Raw genomic sequence first — 17,694 nt, 5'->3', positions numbered from 1 at the left:
TTACGTAAAAATGCGGAGACTAAGGTTAGTTGTTAGAGGAGGGGCACAGATTAGTCTCTGCTTGTAATAGTAGTGTTCTTCGCAGCTGTTTGCAGGAATTTTGTATTTTTAGATGATAAACGTCTTTCTTTCCCTAAGGCTTTTTATTTATTTGGTGTTTGTACTTGGTAATGCCATTCTCATTGCTTATTTGAAATGAAGTGCCTATAAAGATGTGGGTCAGGTTTCTCAGTGTTAGGTTTCAGAGCTCATTGGAAAATCAGGACTCTTTTTCTGTTGTGCCTTCTTTGTACAGTCTTCTTAAGAGTTTTGATTAGTTTATCCTATTATGTAGGTTTTTCTTTCTCTAGTATCTGTGGTAGAGCATGAATGAGATATTCTTGGAACATTTAGTTTTGAATACCTTTGTTTATCAGTAGAATAAAGTGATTTCTTAGGAAAGAAAAAATTTAAGAATGTTTCACCAGCAGAATACTGTGTCTTTATAACTTCGGCCATATCAAATACCTTTTTTGAGTTTTGCCTGTTGAATTTGAACTAAATATTTAAGGTTTGTTATGATTTTTCTAGTTAAAGTGGCAGAAAAGCCAACTTAAAACTGGCTTAAGCCAAAACAAGGAATTTGTAATTTGAAAAATCTAGAGGTAGGTGTGGATTTAGGTTTCTTTCTCAGACTAAAAAGTGGTATCTTCTGGTAACCAGCTCCACTCTTTCCCTTGTGGTAGCATGAAGGCATCAGTAGCTCTGACTTTCATCCTGATATGTTCAAGCTCAGTGGGAAAAGAATCTCTTTTCTTGTGGCTTCGTGGAATTCGAATTTAGAACATGTGCCCACTCCTGAATCAATCACTGTGATTAGGCGATGTGGCCAAAAAACAAGTGTCTACCATCAACCCCTTAAAATTATAACATATTCTTCTCTGGCCCCTGAATCAAGTTTTTGCTCTGCATGTAAACTTTCTGGACTTTCCATGTTAATTATTTGATAACTTAACAAATATTTATTGAGTTCCTACTATGTACAGGCACTGTAAGGATTTAAAAACATTACACTGTAAATTGGTAAATTCCCTTACCAATTGCTTGTAAATTACTCTATTTTTTATAAATTATTATGGAAATGAAAGTTTATTTGGAAATGAGGTATAATTTTTGCTTTCATTTTTAATTTTTTATTTAAAGATTTTATTATTATTTATTTATTTTAAAGAGATTTATTTTATATTTTTTAGAGAGAGCTTGAGTGCACAATTGGGAGCAAGGGGAGAGGTGCAAAGGGAGGGGGAGAGGTGCAGAGGGAGAGGGAGGGAAAGAATCTTAAGCAGGTTGCACATTCAGTGCAGAGCCTTACGTGGAGCTCAGTCTCACAATCCTGAGATCATGACCTGAGCCGAAATCAAGAGTCAGAGGCTTAACTGATTCAGCCACCCAGGTGCCCCCTGAAGATTTTATTTTTAAGTAATTTCTATACCCAACATGGGGCTCGAACTTACAACCCTGAGATCAAGAGTTGCATGCTCTACCAACTGAACCAGCCAGGCGCCCCTGGAAATAAAGTACAATTTTTTTTTTTAAGATTTTATTTATTTATTTGACAGAGAGAGACACAGCGAGAGAGGGAACACAAGCAGGGGGAGTGGGAGAGGGAGAAGCAGGCTTCCCAGGACCCTGGGATAATGACCTGAGCTGAAGACAAACGCTTAACAACTGAGCCACCCAGGTGCCCCAATAAAGTACAATTTTTATTTTATTTTATTTTTTTATTTTTATTTTTTTTTTAAGATTTTATTTATTTATTTGAGAGAGAGAGAATGAGAGAGAGAGCACATGAGAGGGGGGAGGGGCAGAGGGAGAAGCAGACTCCCCGCCGAGCAGGGAGCCCGATGCGGGACTCGATCCCGGGACTCCAGGATCATGACCTGAGCCGAAGGCAGTCGCCCAACCAACTGAGCCACCCAGGCGCCCTAAAGTACAATTTTTAAAAGAAGACTTACTACTTTAAGATTTTCCTGTGGTTTTATAGAACAGTTTTTGGTTTATGAATTTGATTATTTTTATTTATTTATTTATTTTTTTAAAAAGATTTTATTTATTTATGTATTAGAGAGCGAGAGAGAGAGAAACAGCATGAGAGGGGAGAAGGTCAGAGGGAGAAGCAGACCCCCTGCTGAGCAAGGAGCCCGATATGGGACTCGATCCCTGGACTCCAGGATCATGACCCGAGCTGAAGGCAGTCGCTTAACCAACTGAGCCACCCAGGCGCCCAGATTATTTTCAAAGTAATAGTAATGTCACCCTTTCAGCCTTTTTTCTTTTCACTCACAGTCTTGGTAGCTGTTTCTATTGTTTATTTGTAGAATTTTAACTGATCAATGAAAAGAAATGTGGCTTAAAAAAATAGAGAAATGTGGCTCGTGGATTATTTTTCCTCTTAAACACAGTAGGAAATGTCCCTGTGAGATTTGTCTTCTGATCCTCCTCTCAATTCTGTATTCTCTCAGAGTTAATGAAAAATTTATTATGATGGCGACATCTGTGTTCTGTGCTTTGTAGAACATCTTGGCTGATGGCTTATAGCTGAGTCATTCATAAAGTTATTAAAATAGTGAAGTTGAACAGTGTTTTTTGACAAAGAAGTCCAGTATCTCTTAAATATATATTTGGGCTTTCCATCTTAGACTTCATTGCTTCCTTTGTGTGAAGACTTCCAGAGTGTTACAGTCTACCCATGTTCATATGTACTCCTCCAAAAAGAGTCTGAAACTTGCAGGTTGACCTTACTGTAGCATGTGTTTAGCAGTAATTGTCTGCTGTCGAGACTAGGTGCTTTCAAGGGGATGCACACGAAGAGCACAATGTGACAGATTTAGAGGACCTGGGCTAGAAAAGCATTTTAAGAAGATGGACAGAATGCTCTGTAGAGTCCCTTTCAGAAAGCTCCAGAATATAATGAAATCTCTGGCTTCAAGCGGTGAGAACTCTCCTTTACCCAGTTGCCTGCAGGAGACAGACAGTGTGAAGGGAATCAAAGACATCCTGGCTGTGCAGCAAGCAGCAGGAGTCCCTCACTAAGGCAGCCTTAGCCCCTGGCTGAAAGACAGATTCATTTGTTCGCAGAGCCCAGTGGATTGTGAGGCACACAACTTCATTCTTATTTGAAACCAAGGTCAGCCTAGGATATGAGGACAATGGGCTATATGAGAAAGTAGAGCAAGGGTAAAGTTTGCTATAAATTTAATTAAGGGATGATAAAATGTACCCTTTTATAAAATGTTGGCTTTGACAACTCACTTTTCAGGCTATTCCCAGCTAAAGAAGCAAAATTTTGATTACCATTGTTTTCTAAATAAGTCAACATACAGTTGAATGTGTTTGTGTATGTATAAAATTTTAAAGATTGAGACTACCAGCTTGGAATGTGTGCTTCATTAGGATAGGGGCTTGTTAGGTCTCTGAAAATAAGTATATATTTGAGAAATGAGCAGTGTTTCGAAAATATTAGAGGGCTTGTTTAAATGGTGTAAGGTTTGAATTCAAAAGGTTTCTTTGTAGGATCAACTTTCATTCTATAGATGCTTGTTCAGAGCTAATAATGAAAAGGAAGCATGGTGGAAGCTTTGAAAGTCTTTGGAAGTTTTTTTATTTTTGGTATTTTGGTGTTTTTTAAAATACCCTTAGTAGGGTTTAAGTTTTAATACTCTTGAAAGCAGTGAAACTGCATTTCTTTAAAATATTTTATACTTCTTTTAGGAACTTAACTGTTTTCTTTAGTGAACTGGGAAATAGTATAGCTTTATTTCCAGAAACAATTTTAATATCACAATATTTGGTCTTGAGAATTCTTGTGTTGTCTATCAAAGCATTTAGTGTACTGGCATGCTCAGTAAGCCTTTTTGAATGGATACTCAGTTTAAAATGAACAGTTAGAATAAGATTATAATGTGGTCTGACTGTAATTGAGTCAGACCCTCTGTGAGTAGATAGAAGTCAAGACATCTTCCTGAAAGTGGTATCTCTTCCTAGAAGAAATGAGAATATCCATTATATCAGAGAAAAAAAGCTTTCACTTTCTGTACTCATGTTCTTTTAAAATCATGGCAAACTTTGTACTCTCGCACATGAAAGTAGGGCAAGGATTTTGATTGAGTGTATCGTAGGTCAATCAGATCCTGTGCAGACATGTTCAGAAATTCTTTCTGAACTCTTAAGTTTTTTGACTCAGAGTTGGTAGAAGGACTAGGAAGGGTTCGAGCCAGGGCCTGTCTCTGGAATAGCAAGGAACGGGGAGTTGGATTAACTCAAGAGTGGGGCCTAGTGCTCTGGTATAGATAATGAGATCAGATGTCCCTCAATTCTCAGATGATGTCTGAAACACAAGGTGAATTTTTAGTTCTCTCACCTGGAAGTCCTCTCAGGTGTCATGCAGTATGGAGTATGGATTGTCAGATATTTGGAAGTGGCATCCTCATAAGACAGAACACCAGTACCTAAGAGTTTTCTGGCTAAGTACCCTCAGCTATCTAGAAGCCTTAGGCATTGAAATGAATTTAGGTTAGTGTCTTTGTCACCTCACAGTGCAACCAAATTCTGATACCTAGCTTTACCCTATCTGTTCTCCACCTTCACTGAAGGGGAATAGACTAGAATCAGGAACAATTTGTTATGACCAGATCCTTAAGGAACAGTGTGGAAATGCCAGTTACTCTGTTTTGAGGTGGCCTGGAGGAGAGAGGATTGAGAAACCTGAGTACTGTGTTGCCCATTTTCTGTCAGCTGATCTGAAAATCTATAGTAGACCCCCCCAATAAAAAGTAAACTAAACATCACCTGTATTTAATTCTGGTATTTTATATATATTTTATATTTTATTAAATAAAAATGTAGGATCATAATGAAAGTCCTGATTTGTAGCCTTTATTAACTTAATGTTTCTTGAACTTTTTCAGTGTATTGTAACTTTCCGTATATTGTAAAGTTCCTTCTGGGTCAGTAAATATACTCTTACAACGTGTTTTTTATTTGGTGGACACATAACATTCTGTCTTCTGGAGGATCTATAATTTGTATAACCAATCTCTATTGTTGGGCCTTTTTTTCCTTTGCTATTATGACTAATGTGAATGATAAACATCTTCTTAGCTGTATTTTTGGACATGTCTTTATTTCTTTCCCTAGTATAATTTCCTGCCCTTGAATTACTGAGTCAGTGATGTGCATGTTTTTCAAGTATTGAATATGTATTGATAAGTTGAACAGGAGAGGTTGTACCTATTACACTCCCCATCAGCAATATAGATGGGTGACAAGTAGATAGAATTTATAAATAGATGAGAAGAAATTGCTGCTCAAGGGAGTTTAATGTCAAGCAAAGGAAATGAGAGGCAGTATAATTTAGAGAAGAAAGTAGGGATATTGGAGTCAGAATTGCAAATCTGCTGCTTTTGACCATACAGCAAGTTATTTGCTGTCTGGTCCTCAGTTTCTTCCTCTTTAAAGCTAAGGTACCGGTCTGGCCGGAGGTGGTGTGAGAGTTAATGAGACCACAATAGTTGTACAGCATGTGGCACACAGTAGGCATGCTGAAATATGAATGTGCATCCCCCTTCCAGTTTCTCCTTTTTTGTAAACTTTCATTTTAATTTATTGTTTTCATTGAAAATGAGGTTAAGCTTGTAGTTTAGTGGTCTCCCCTAGTTCTGAATAACCTTCCTCTTTGGACTGCAGATGCTAATTGACAAAGGCTCAGATGTACGTAATTTAACTGTTTAATTCTCTCCAGTCTCAGGATTTGTGGATCTTGGTAAACCCTTTTGGGATTGGGTTCAGACTGATCTGACCTGGAGCTTGCTGGGGGAATCTGTTCCTTTTTGGCAGCTGAATCTCAGACTGGGCCTAGTACAACCGAGGACCCATGTGGCTCTGCCGGAAATAGGTTTATTTTGTTACATCCTGTTCTCTGTCATGCTGCTTAGAATAGAGATTTTGCTCCCCCACCCCCATTTTTCTAATCCTCCATTCCAGCAGCTTCTGTGAGAGCTCTGAAAAACCTGGTGACATTTTTGGATCCTGGGTGGTAGTTGTAAAGTGGACAAGGATATTTTTTTCATTTGGAGTTACTCAGGACTAAGGTGTTACCACTTTGAGATTTACTGCTATTTTTGAGGGTCACTAGGTAAAATATGTTTCTAGGATTCCAGCATCTTGACACATTTTAAACTGCAGTTGTTTAAAATGGACTCAACTAATTTTTGGGAAAAGAATTTGTTTTTATTTAAGTTGTCAAGTTACTATTTATAATGTATAACAACTTATATAATTATTTATATAATTAAAGCATCACTTAGAATTATGCATTGTAATATTATTAAACAATTATAAGTACTAGATACTCACTGGAGAAAAAATAGAAAATGTGAATGGATAAATATTCAAAAAGAAAAATTACCTTCATTCGTCTACCAAAGATAACTGCAAAGATCCATTTTAATTTTATTAGCTTCAGGTTCTGGTATCTCATCTTAGATAATCATTCAAAATGAGGTAATTGGACATTGGAAGATTTGTCTTTTAAATTATTACAGGGTTTAAGGAAAGTTTGGGCTCTGGCTTTGAGTCCTGATTTTATTCCTATTTAGTGACGTTTGAAGCTCGAAAACTTGCAGATAGTATCAGTTTTCCTCACTCTTACCCTTCTTTTTTCCTTCCTCCTTCCACTGCCTCCTGTTCCCCATACACTTTTCTTCTTTGAACATATATCCTAGCCTGAAAATGCTCTGTGGTATATTGTCTACAAATCTATAGTTCTACTCTATAGTTGCTAAGAATTAAAGCAGTAACTTTCTTGGTTATATGTCACATGGTTGCCGTGGTTATATGTCACATGGTTACCATCAAATTTTGCTATAATAAAATACCATTATAAAGAAAAGAAAGTCTTTCACACACAGAGGCACTGGACTGGTATTCAGTTCTTTAAAAGGCTTTGGAGAATGCCTTTAAATTGTGTATTAACTTTTATTCTGCAACCTGATTATTGTATTATGGTTCTTGGTTTTAAAAGCAGTACAATTTTTTGGTGAGAGTTTGCTCTTACAGGTTGCCGTCAAACATTTTAACAGCAGAAGCCTAGGTTCTCAATCTTAGGGGATGGTTTTAAAAGCTTTCTGTGGCTCTATTTTCATTACACCACTGCTGCTTCTTGAAAAGCAACAGTCTGAGAATTCAGACACAATAGGAGTAGTTCCTGATTTGGATGATTTTTTTTTTTTTTGGATGAATTTTTATATTTGCTTTATTTGCTTTGAGGTGAAGACAGCCTCCAGCTAAAAGAATGGATACTCTGTAGCTTGCACACCCAGGTTTAGAGAGCTGGAGTTACATAATCTCCTTGAGCCTATCTGTTGTATGATTCTTCAGGACCAAATCCCCACTCCTGGATAGAGATTCCCAGTGGAGAGTGTTATGGCCAAATAGTAACCATAAAATGGACCTTCTATTTCACTTCTTCTGTTATTTGGTAGCCCCCATTTCATTATCATGGCACTGTTTGTTTTATATCCGGTAGGGCATGGTGGGAGTTTTATTGGAAAAAAAAAAAAAAAGAATCTAGACTGGGCATGAAAATTGACTTTAGACATGTACTTCCAAAGGTAAGTGCCGGCCCTTGTATCTATTCTTTGTAGCCTGGCTGAAAGAAATTTGTATTGATTGTACAATAAAAATGAGAGGCTATCTTGTTAGATTCTCCAAGAGACTTCCATTTCTAACTTCTCTTCAACATGCTTCTCTCCAACTGCCAAGGATCTTTCTTTGATGCTGGCTTGAGTTGGCTTGGCTTTGGCTTGATATTTTGCTTTGTCCCTGACTTTTAGTCTAAGAACCTCACCCTAACCCTTGCCAATATGTTGCATGACCTGCTTCTATCCCTTTGATAGATATGGTTGAAACAGTATGTATGCTGAGTTGCTGAAAAAAGCTCTTGGGCATGTTGATGATAAATTGGACTGCACCCTTGGGAAGGATTGGTTGTTTACTGGTGAGCTATATATATAGCACACAGTATAAGAGCTGTTGTCTATAGGATGAAGTCCCAAGTTTGATAGAGTGGTTTATGAAAGACCTCTGTGATTTGGCCTCTCAGCTTTCCCCATCTCATACTGAAATACTTTAGTAATGCTAAATTAATTGCAGATCCCTGAGTAGGATGTGCCATTTCTTAACTCTCTGGCTTTGCTTATGCTATTATTCTGCCTGGAATGTCTTTCTCTTTTTACCCTGGCTGCCTCCTACTCATCCTTTATGGCTTAGTTCAGGCATCCTCCTTCTTTGGGTGGTGTGTGTGTGTGTGTGTGTGTGTGTGTGTTACACTGCACATTCTCAAAATTCCCTCCTATGGACTCCTGGACAAGAGAGAATGTCTTAATTGCTTTTCTGTCTGCACATGTAAGTTCAGATAAGTTGTTTGTTGAATGGAATAGTGTTTAAGCCACTCAGTTATCTCAAACATGATGACAAGAGTTAGATGAGGCTGGTAGTGATTCTGTGGGAGGAGGTTTAAAGAGAACAATTAGGGGGATTTATAGGAAACCCCTAAATTTATATTTATAAATATACAGAAAATAGGGCATATTTCTGAATCAGAGTGACATTAGAGAGAGATTGACATAAAATACCTCTTTGGGTAGCTTTTAAAAGAATTGCCTCTTTGAGAAGGAATCAGGGCAGGATATTCAAAACAATCCCATCTAGAAACAGACCAAAGTAAGCTTTTGTGAGTTCTCCTTCAAGCCAGCCAATTAGAAGACAAGGTGCCTGCAACCACTTTTTCCTTTTGATTTGTGGTTCCTATGGCAATAGGAAGAGAGCCTAGGACATTTCTCTTCTACCTCTTTTAATAACTTTCTGCTTTTGAAAAATGCCAAAAGCTATTATTCTTCTTGTCTTTACTGACTTATAGTGTTTCTCAGCATGGTGGCCCTGATTCTGGTTTTTGATTGTACAGTGGGTATGCCAAAATTAATGAACACTATCAGTTTCCTTGACTAATGCTATTTTCTTTGGCCGTAGAACCTACAAATATAATCAATCTAATTGGGTATTTGCTGTTAATACTAGAACACTGAAGCATTTCTTATTCCTTATGAATAATTCTAAATTAGAATACTAGTCATTACAAGTAGCTAAATGTGAAATCAGAGCAAACATTTCTTGGGGGTTTTCTACCCCTGAGAGCCCTCTCTTAAGTGTCCCCATTGTGACCCCCGTGGGTTTCTCTTGAGCGGGTTTCTCTTGAGCTCGAGGCTGAAGTCTCAAGAGGAAAGAGGCTTAGTTGGTATTGTTGTTGGCTTAATAAGTAGGTCAATAAGCATTTGTTAAAATTGGTAAATACCCACAGTGTTAGGGTAAGTTTTTGAGACATATTTTAATAATGAAATAGTGTTCCTCAAGTTTAAAGAGAGACCAGTTATCTTTAAAAAAAAAAACCCCACAAAAAAACCAAAATAGTCTACCTTGTGAATATAGCTGATATGACAAAATCTTTACATTATACTGTTAAACAATGATAGATAATAGTTATTCTACAAGTCAACATTGATTTCCAACCAGGTCCCTAAATTTAGTTAGAAGTTTCAAGAATCAGTTACTGCTGTGGTCCTAGCTGCATTTTAATGCTCTTAGGTTGATGAATGTGGAACTTTTATTTTTATCCATTATTTTCAAGTTAGATCAATGTCTTCTTGGTCCATTACACTTAAGAGGAGCCTTGTTTAGACTACTAGCAGGTACATCCTTATAAAAAGATGGGTGTATTTCCTAGAGTGGCATTTTCTGTTGTGTAAAGACTATTTTTCAGCACTGTGTTGGTTTCTTAGCTTCAAGGAATTGAGTATGAAAGTAAAGAAGTTCTAATACCTTTAATAAATACTGGCATCACTCTCTGTACCCCACAATGTCTTTCATAGATATTATACATTCTTGGAAATTAGATCTTGAGGGGGTTCTTATCTTTTCCTGAATATACAATTTCAATATCAAGCTTTTAAAAACACTTGTAATAAATGGCTACTATTTATAAACTAAGTTTTCAGAAAATTTTCTTTACGTTGTTTTCCATATATTTGTAAGAGGTCATTAGATGGTTAGGAAAATTATTTTTCTTCTTTAGTTTCTTCTAAAATCGGGGTGGAAGTGCAGACTAAATTGTCTTCCAGTTCTATATGATTCTTTGCTTTATTAAATATGAAAATGTGTCCCCCTTTTTTTTTTAAGTTTTGGATCCCAAGGCATTAGCAGAATCTAATCAGGGTATAGTATTCTTATGCCTTCATAGTTTTACTGTTTGAGTCAAATACGTATTAAATTTTGAAGCAGGAACCTGTTTCTGTGGAATAAATGAAAATTAATTTGCAGGTGAACTTTGGTGTTAATTTGGTATCAGTTGTTGAATCCAGGTGTAATCCTTAAACTCCATTCTCAGATCTGAGTGATTCTGTGATTTGGATAATTACAAAGATTACAAAAAGGAAACTTAAAGTTGAACTATGGGGCTGTTGGGAATTTATTTAAAATAATTGATGTAAGCAATGTATACAAATATAATGTGTCTGGGCCTTTTCTCTGCCCATCAGCTTCTGATGCATACTGATGTAAGTATTCTTTTAATAAGCATTTGCTAGATATCTCTGGACAGAGTTTGTTTTAGTGGAAAGAAAACAGATTTGCTTAGAGTCAGGCAGAATTAACTTCTAGTCCTAATTTTACTATTAGTTAGCCCTTGTTTTCTTGCTCCTTGAACAAGCTGCTATTTCAATAAATGAAGCACTCCTTTACTGATCCGTGGATTCCTCATCTTTAAAATGGAATATTGCCTCTCTTAAAAGAGTTTTTGTAGAAAAAAAGTTTTTGTGGGGGTTTACTCTGTCAACTGGCTATCATATAATGAGCTTGATAAATGGCAGCTGTTTATATTATTATACAAACATTTATTCAGCATCTTTCGTGGCACTCTGTGAAAGTGTTGGGGTAACAAAATATGGATCCCTGGAGGATCAGTGATACATTTCTATATTAGCTATGGTAAACTTTGCAGTAAAGGCACATGTTGGAAATGTATGGTTGTTACCAAAAAGCTGCTCAATTTTTTATTCCATTTGATTCCCCAATGGTTTTGGATTCTTTTAATGCCTTTTCTAAATAATCTCAATATTCGGGGTGCCTGGGTGGCTCAGTCGGTTAAGCGTCTGACTCTTGATCTCAGCTCAGGTCTTAATCTCAGGATTGTGAGTTCGAGCTCTGCACTGGGCTCCATGCTGGGCGAGGAGCCTTCTTCACAGTAAATAAATAAGTAAGTGATCTCAATACTCTAGTTAAATTATAGGTGAGATGTAACTAGTAAGTGGCAGATGCTGGAGAGGAGCCCAGGTCTATTTGATGTCAAGCGTAGCTGTCTTTGTTTATATTATAATTGGGATGACCACAGAATTTGTCTCCCAAACCAGAACGCTTTTGAGAATGAAAGTTATGCTGGGACAACAAGTGTAAACCTGGACTGTCCAAGGAAAATGAGGATGTCTGACCATCCTAATTATAGCTAGGATAAACAAGTTTATGATGTTGAGTCTAAGACTTCTGGAGTATTTTGGTTAAATCCAAACACCCACCTTCAGTTAAAAAAAGATGTTTTTTTGCATGGTTATTGTTTTTGCTGTAGTAAACTAATTGACCTTAGATCTGCAGAAAAAAGAACTTATTGAATACCATAAATAATCTAATGGCTTAAAAATACTAGCCACAATGCATATGTTCATTTTTATATTTTTCTTTTTTCTTAATTCCCTTAAAGCCAGCAAGCTTTTAGAAGAGAATGGGAATGGGTAAATGAAATAAGCCTTTAAGTTCTTACTTGTGTCAAATGAACTTTGTAAAAAAAAGTCTAAAATTAAAATCATCATATTCCAGAGTTTTTCCTTTGGAAAGGCAGAGATGCGGATGTCACTGCAAAATCAGATATGTTTTTAATCAGCTCTTTTATTGCCTGTATCTATCAATCTATCACTCATCTTTCTTATTCCTTTTGCCTTATGTCTCTAGGTGTCCTGTGATTTTATTTAGGGAAGTACAAAACTGTATCTACATGATAAAAATTCAGATGATCAAAGTTTTTACAGTAGAAGCATCATAGTCTTGTAGAATTAATGTGGGTTTAATAGACTAACGAAGGTTTGAAATTCTGGCTCTCCCCTCCTTTGCTGTGTGTCCTTATGCAAATGATTTAACCTCTGAGCCTCCGTTTCTTTACTGTGGTGTGGGAATTAGAAAACACACTTAAAGTCCCTGGCACATAGTAGGTGATGTAATGATGGCAGTTATAATTATATGACTCCAAGACTAGAAACGGTTATTTTTATTGTTATAGTCACAGTCTTACCATTAATCTTGTTGCTCATTCAGACCTTCACAGTTCCCTTTAGTGGGTTTTCATTTAAACATTCTCTCTCTCCCTCTTGATTCTGTTCACTGTGTCCTGAGGAATTAGTGGTTGGCAGCAGAAGCCTCCTTTCTGTAGGACAGAAAGTGGGCCCTCTCCCAGGGTTTCAGTAAGTTGTCTAGGACCACCATCCCTGACCTCCAAACTGCCAAGGGTGCATCCCCTGCCCAACTAACATTCAAGTTGCCTGTGTGAAGGAGTGATTTGTTGCGGCCTCTAACTGCTTCTTCTCTTCCTTCCTTTTTGTCATCCTGCAGTGTTCTGTGCCAAGGTCTTTGTGGCTAGGCTGCGCCAACCTGGTAGAGAGCATGTGCGCACTGAGTTGCCTGCAGAGCATGCCCAGTGTCAGATGTCTCCAGGTGCCTCTCTTCTTTCTTGTTGTAAATGTGTTTTTTACGTATGCCATGAACATTTGTTGAAACTTGCAGTAGTGTGTTTAATCCAATGTTAAGTCTGCTAAATGTTCTGTGTAACCCTCTGCTTTTCTTCAGCCTGGGTGCCCCACATGGAGGAGTTAGTACCAAGAGGGGCCTCTCAGAGAAAATGGGTCTTTGGCTGGGCCCAGTTCTACTCCTCTTTTTCTGCTCCTGCTTTTTATTCTCCCCTCCCCCCACCTTGAAGTTCTGATTCTCATGTTTAATAGTTGTGCATGTGCCCACAAAACCCTGACATTTTCCATTTGGCTACTTTTAACAGTTCTTTGTTGAGTTGGGAGGGTTTCATAATTAAAGTGGTGATTTTTCTACTTTGAAATTCATCCTTTTGGCATGCTTTCTCTCCCTCCTTCAAAAAAGGAGTAGGGAGGGAATTACTAATTGTATAAAATCTCAAATTGAAGTTTATTAAAGGTCACAGCTTTATGCTGCCAATAACTGTCGGTTTGGTCCACTTCCCAAAGGCCAGATCTGACACCTGTCCTCAGGGTCCACCCAGGTTTCCAGGCCGAGGCTGGCAGAGAATTCCACAGATAAAAGTAAAACTTTTTGGGGGTGGGGAGGGGTTGCTCAGGAAAAAACTGTTAGCAGGAGTGTGGCTGGACTGCACTCACTTGTTGGGATGGATTCTAAGGGGAGCCAAGGCAGAAAACTTTGCGGCTTTATTGGGGAAGTTCTGTTTAGAGAAAACGTGTATTTTAATTAAGTATGGTTTCAGTAGCAATATTCAGTTTTCATCACTGTGTATTCCGCACAGTTTATTATATCTTTAAAAAAACCGATATTAAATTCCTGGTGTCCTGTGGAGACTGCCCTGTTTTAGGAAAACACTGTAAAATGAGGAAATGAGTTAGAGGGATATTATTGATGGCATGGATGACTTTACTGTTCTCAAGGTTATCTTTCTATTCATGTTTACAGTCTCTAAATGGAGTGGGGGAACCAGGAAGGAGGAGAATTTCTTTCATATTGGGATTGTGTATTTTATTTACTTATTAGCAAACATTCTGAGTACCATTGGTGTGGTTATTGATTCAAATTGCTTTCTTTAGAAAACTGTACTGGAACCTCACTAACAGAATTAACTAGAGAGTAGATTCAGTATAAGATCCAGTTGTTATAGGAGTGTGCATAAAAAGGCGGTACAACACTTAGGGTCCAGGGATTGGGTGTTGCAGTGAGGCTCCAGTGTAATGTATATTTTATTTTTGGAAAAGCAGCTTCGCTGCATGCAATGTAACTCTAACAAAAATGTTCTTCAAATGGCAGATGTTGTTGCATGGACTCTCCTTGGTGCTAAATAATGGATATTTGCATTATAGTAGTAGTGTGTTTTTCTGAAATGCTTATTACTTGAATGTTTATAAAGTTAATTGTTAGTGGGGCGAATGAGTTTTTTCCAGAAATTTAAGTAGGGGAAGAATTGTAGTGCAGATTGAAGTGCAGATCCTTCTTATTGCATTCAGTTAAAAGTAATTGACCAGTGGGAAACATTTTTCAATATATTTTAGTATCAGTATTGTGAATTCTCTGGAGGTGGGGTGAGTGGGAGGAAATACGGGTTCTTACCTTGTTGAAAATAGAAACCCAAATGTGCTCAAAGTTCTTTGACTTCTCTCTCCCAGGGAAAATCATTTAAGAGAAAAAATGTAAACTTTGCCTTGACTGGACCTTGAAATACAGTGGAATACTGAATGATATTCACTGAAATGTGAATGGAGTAAATACTGTTTTTAGAGATATATTGGGAATTTTGTTTATTTAGGTTTTTGTTTAGTATATAATTGAGAGTCTGCAACACAGTAAAATGAAATATTTACTCAGCTGATTTGGAATTAGCAAATCATTACTCTATTTTGTTCCGTTTGTGAATGGAAAGTAAACATGTATTAAAAAACATGTTGCTTCCTGTCTACTCACTGGTTTTACATATTACTGTTTTAACACCAGTGGTCCTGCTCTCTACCTCCGGTCTCCAAACAGTGCTACAATTTAGTTGACTTAATTTGTCCTTGGGTTTTCAAAGAATGCCTGTTGGTTTATATGCTTATTACATCTTTGGTTTATCACAAAGATGACTCTTGCTTGACATTGCATACCTCTCAGTGAACCCATTTTAAGAAGGCCTCAGAAGAGAATAGGTTGCCTGAAGAGCCTGCTTGACTTTGCTTGGGCTCTGGAGTTGCATGACAGGGTCCTCCTTAAAATTACCACACCGGACCCATTGCCAGTTGGAACTTGAGCCAATTACCTGTCTATGTGGCTGAATTAGTGTACCTTTTCAAAAGCAGAAATAAAGATAGTAGATGCCTTTAGGCATTATACAATCCCTCCAGGTTCTGCTGTCTGTGAGAAAGGAAAACAGCTAAGACTGAAAAAATAAAAATCACTCATTTACCTCAATAAACTGTTAAAAAAATATATATTAGCTTTGTGACAACCCGGTGAGGTAGGTGTTATTATCCCCATTTTTCACATGTGGAAACTGAGTTTCAGAGGTGATATGTGTGATTGGACCCAAGTTAATACTACATAGCTGTGAAGTGGTAGAGCTGGCATTTGAACCCTAGCTTGGCCTGATTCCAAAATTGTTCTTTCCTCTGTGCTTGAATGCTACTGTTTCTAGAATTTTCCATCTTAGTTTTGTTTGTGAAAACTTTAATTTTGAGATATCTGGTGTGTGGCTTGTTTAGCCATTATTTATTTGAAAATAAAAAAAAGAAAAACCTGACAAATATTTGTAGGTGGAAAAAATTGCATTCCCATTGCCAAAATGAGCCCTCCTGAATCTTAAAGCTAGTGAGGTTCCTGAATGGCTTGTCTGCAAGAATATTTACTGTGCATTTGGTATGTGCCAAGGCCTATCCTGGTGTTGAACACATAAAGATGAACAATACAGACTTGTTCCCTGCTTTGAAGGAGTGTGTTACAGTAAGCAGACCCGTGAAGGAAAATCCAGACTAAACTACAAATAAAATCTGAGAGAGAGAGAGAGAGAGAGAATATGTGTATAATAAGCTATGAAGTTAGCCAAATGTATATGTGCTTTTAAAAAAATGTGAACCAGTTTAAACTAGGACTAACTCAACATTTTTTTAGAACAGTTGAACTGGAATATCTGGATGTCTCTGAACAAATTGAACTGAATCAGTTTCTCAGTTGGTTCAGCTCTCCAGATTGAACCGGTTGATTGTTACATCCGATAATCAAGAGTTCAGGCCACGTAGAATATTTGCTAAGACTCTAAGACTAATCTGTCACAGGAGTAATATCAGTGTTGATAATAGTGTGTATCGTTTATTTTCCACTTTCTTTTTATGTGTCAGGCTCTAGGCACTAGGTTATTTCATTTAATCCTTATGGAGAAGTTATCCGTGATTGCTTTTTGCTATATGCAGTTATTGAATTGAATTGACTTGCTTAAGGTTACCCATTTATTAAAGTGGCAGAACTGGGTTGTGAACGTAGGTCTGGATGACTGCAAAGCCAGTGCTCTAGTCACCATGCTGTAGTGATAGTAACTTGGCAACTGCCATTTTTAGGTTGGAACAAATTCTCCTTTATTTCTAGTGTTAGAAGTTGAAAGCTAACACACCTAGAATGGTAGGGGTTCCATGTAATGGACTGACAAATTTTCTTGGGAGTGCCATTTGCAAACTCTCAGCTGGGGAGAGTATTAGCGATAAACTTTTCTCAAGGGGAGGACTGATGATTTGGATTGACAGCAAGCATCGTGTGAATCAAGTTTTAGTGCCTCCTCTCTTACAACTCTAGTGTGGATAGTGCTGGACAGTCAGTCCAACTTTGTGAAGCTGCCTTTTCCTTTTTCTTTTCTTATTTTCAGTATGGATAGTGAGCCACAGAGGTTTAAGAACACTACAGTTGGAAAAGAACACTATAGTTGGAACTTGCCATAGGATAAAAGGATATTTTTTAGCTATGGGCTGTAGGTTGGTAGAAAGAATCCTAGCTCTGGAGCAGACAAACTCAGTTCTAGTCTTCTGCCTGCTACTTAATAGCTCTGTGACATTAGGCAAGTTACTTAACTTACCTGAACCTCAATTTCCTCATCCTTAAAAATAGAGATAGTTATATCTACCTACAGGATTTTGTGAAATAGAGGAAGGTAACATCTATCCCTTACTGATTGCTTGTTGTTGAGGGATGAAAATCCATTTCTTTCATTGCTTCTTCCTGGTTCCCTAGTCAAGGAGAGGGAATTACAGTCTTACAGTCTTGGATTCCATACAAGGGCAGGCTAAGAATAAGATAAAGGACCAGGCAGATGATATGGCCCCTACTGTCAGGTGTTCTCCTTTTGTTCTGAGCTGTTTCCTTATGTGAGACTGGCTGTTCCAACTCACTGTCTTTGTCTCTTTTCTAATGAACATTGGGGATTTATCATTTCTTGTTGCATATCCTGAGGCTACTGTGAAGGCTTGGAGTAACCTTTTGGATTGTTTAATGGTACAGTCTATTATATTTTATGAACATTAAAAATTTTTTTCTCTTTATAAGAAAATTTACAAAATATCATTACTAAAACAAACAAACAAACAAAACCCCAGACATTGGTAAACTCACCACCCAGAGAGAACATCTGTTGCTGCTTTTAGGGTCTGTTTTCCTTCTGTTAGGCAAGGAGGAATCCATCAAATTGTGCAGGCTGCCTGTGTTATTATGGTGATGATAATGAATATAACCAGTGGTTTTTTACATGTCCCTTGGAACCCCAGAGTTTGACTTTGGAGTCACTAGAGGGATAAAGGAAGG

The 17,694-nt window shown here is 37.5% G+C and overlaps 1 protein-coding gene across 7 annotated transcripts in view; it reads left to right on the top strand.

Moving 5' to 3' along the window:
• Nucleotides 1–17,694, top strand: part of FBXW11 (F-box and WD repeat domain containing 11) — a 123,253-nt gene that overhangs the window by 26,867 nt on the left and 78,692 nt on the right. For 2 of the 7 annotated variants that reach the window (XM_035014235.1, XM_035014207.1), the window contains exon 3: nucleotides 12,745–12,846. The exons of 4 other annotated variants lie outside the window; for them this stretch is intronic. In XM_035014235.1, coding sequence (XP_034870126.1) covers nucleotides 12,796–12,846 — 51 coding nt within the window. In that variant the 5' untranslated portion in view covers nucleotides 12,745–12,795. Of the gene's footprint in view, nucleotides 1–12,744; nucleotides 12,847–17,694 lie in introns of those variants that run through there. One more of the 7 variants, XM_035014261.1, reaches the window with a different exon arrangement.

The sequence above is a fragment of the Mirounga leonina genome, unplaced genomic scaffold, assembly GCF_011800145.1.
Source record: "Mirounga leonina isolate KUSES-001 unplaced genomic scaffold, KU_Mleo_1.0 Mir_104, whole genome shotgun sequence".
Lineage (NCBI taxonomy): Eukaryota > Metazoa > Chordata > Mammalia > Carnivora > Phocidae > Mirounga > Mirounga leonina.
The sequence above is the reverse complement of the archived record's forward strand: the minus strand, read 5'-3'. Positions and strand labels throughout refer to the sequence as shown.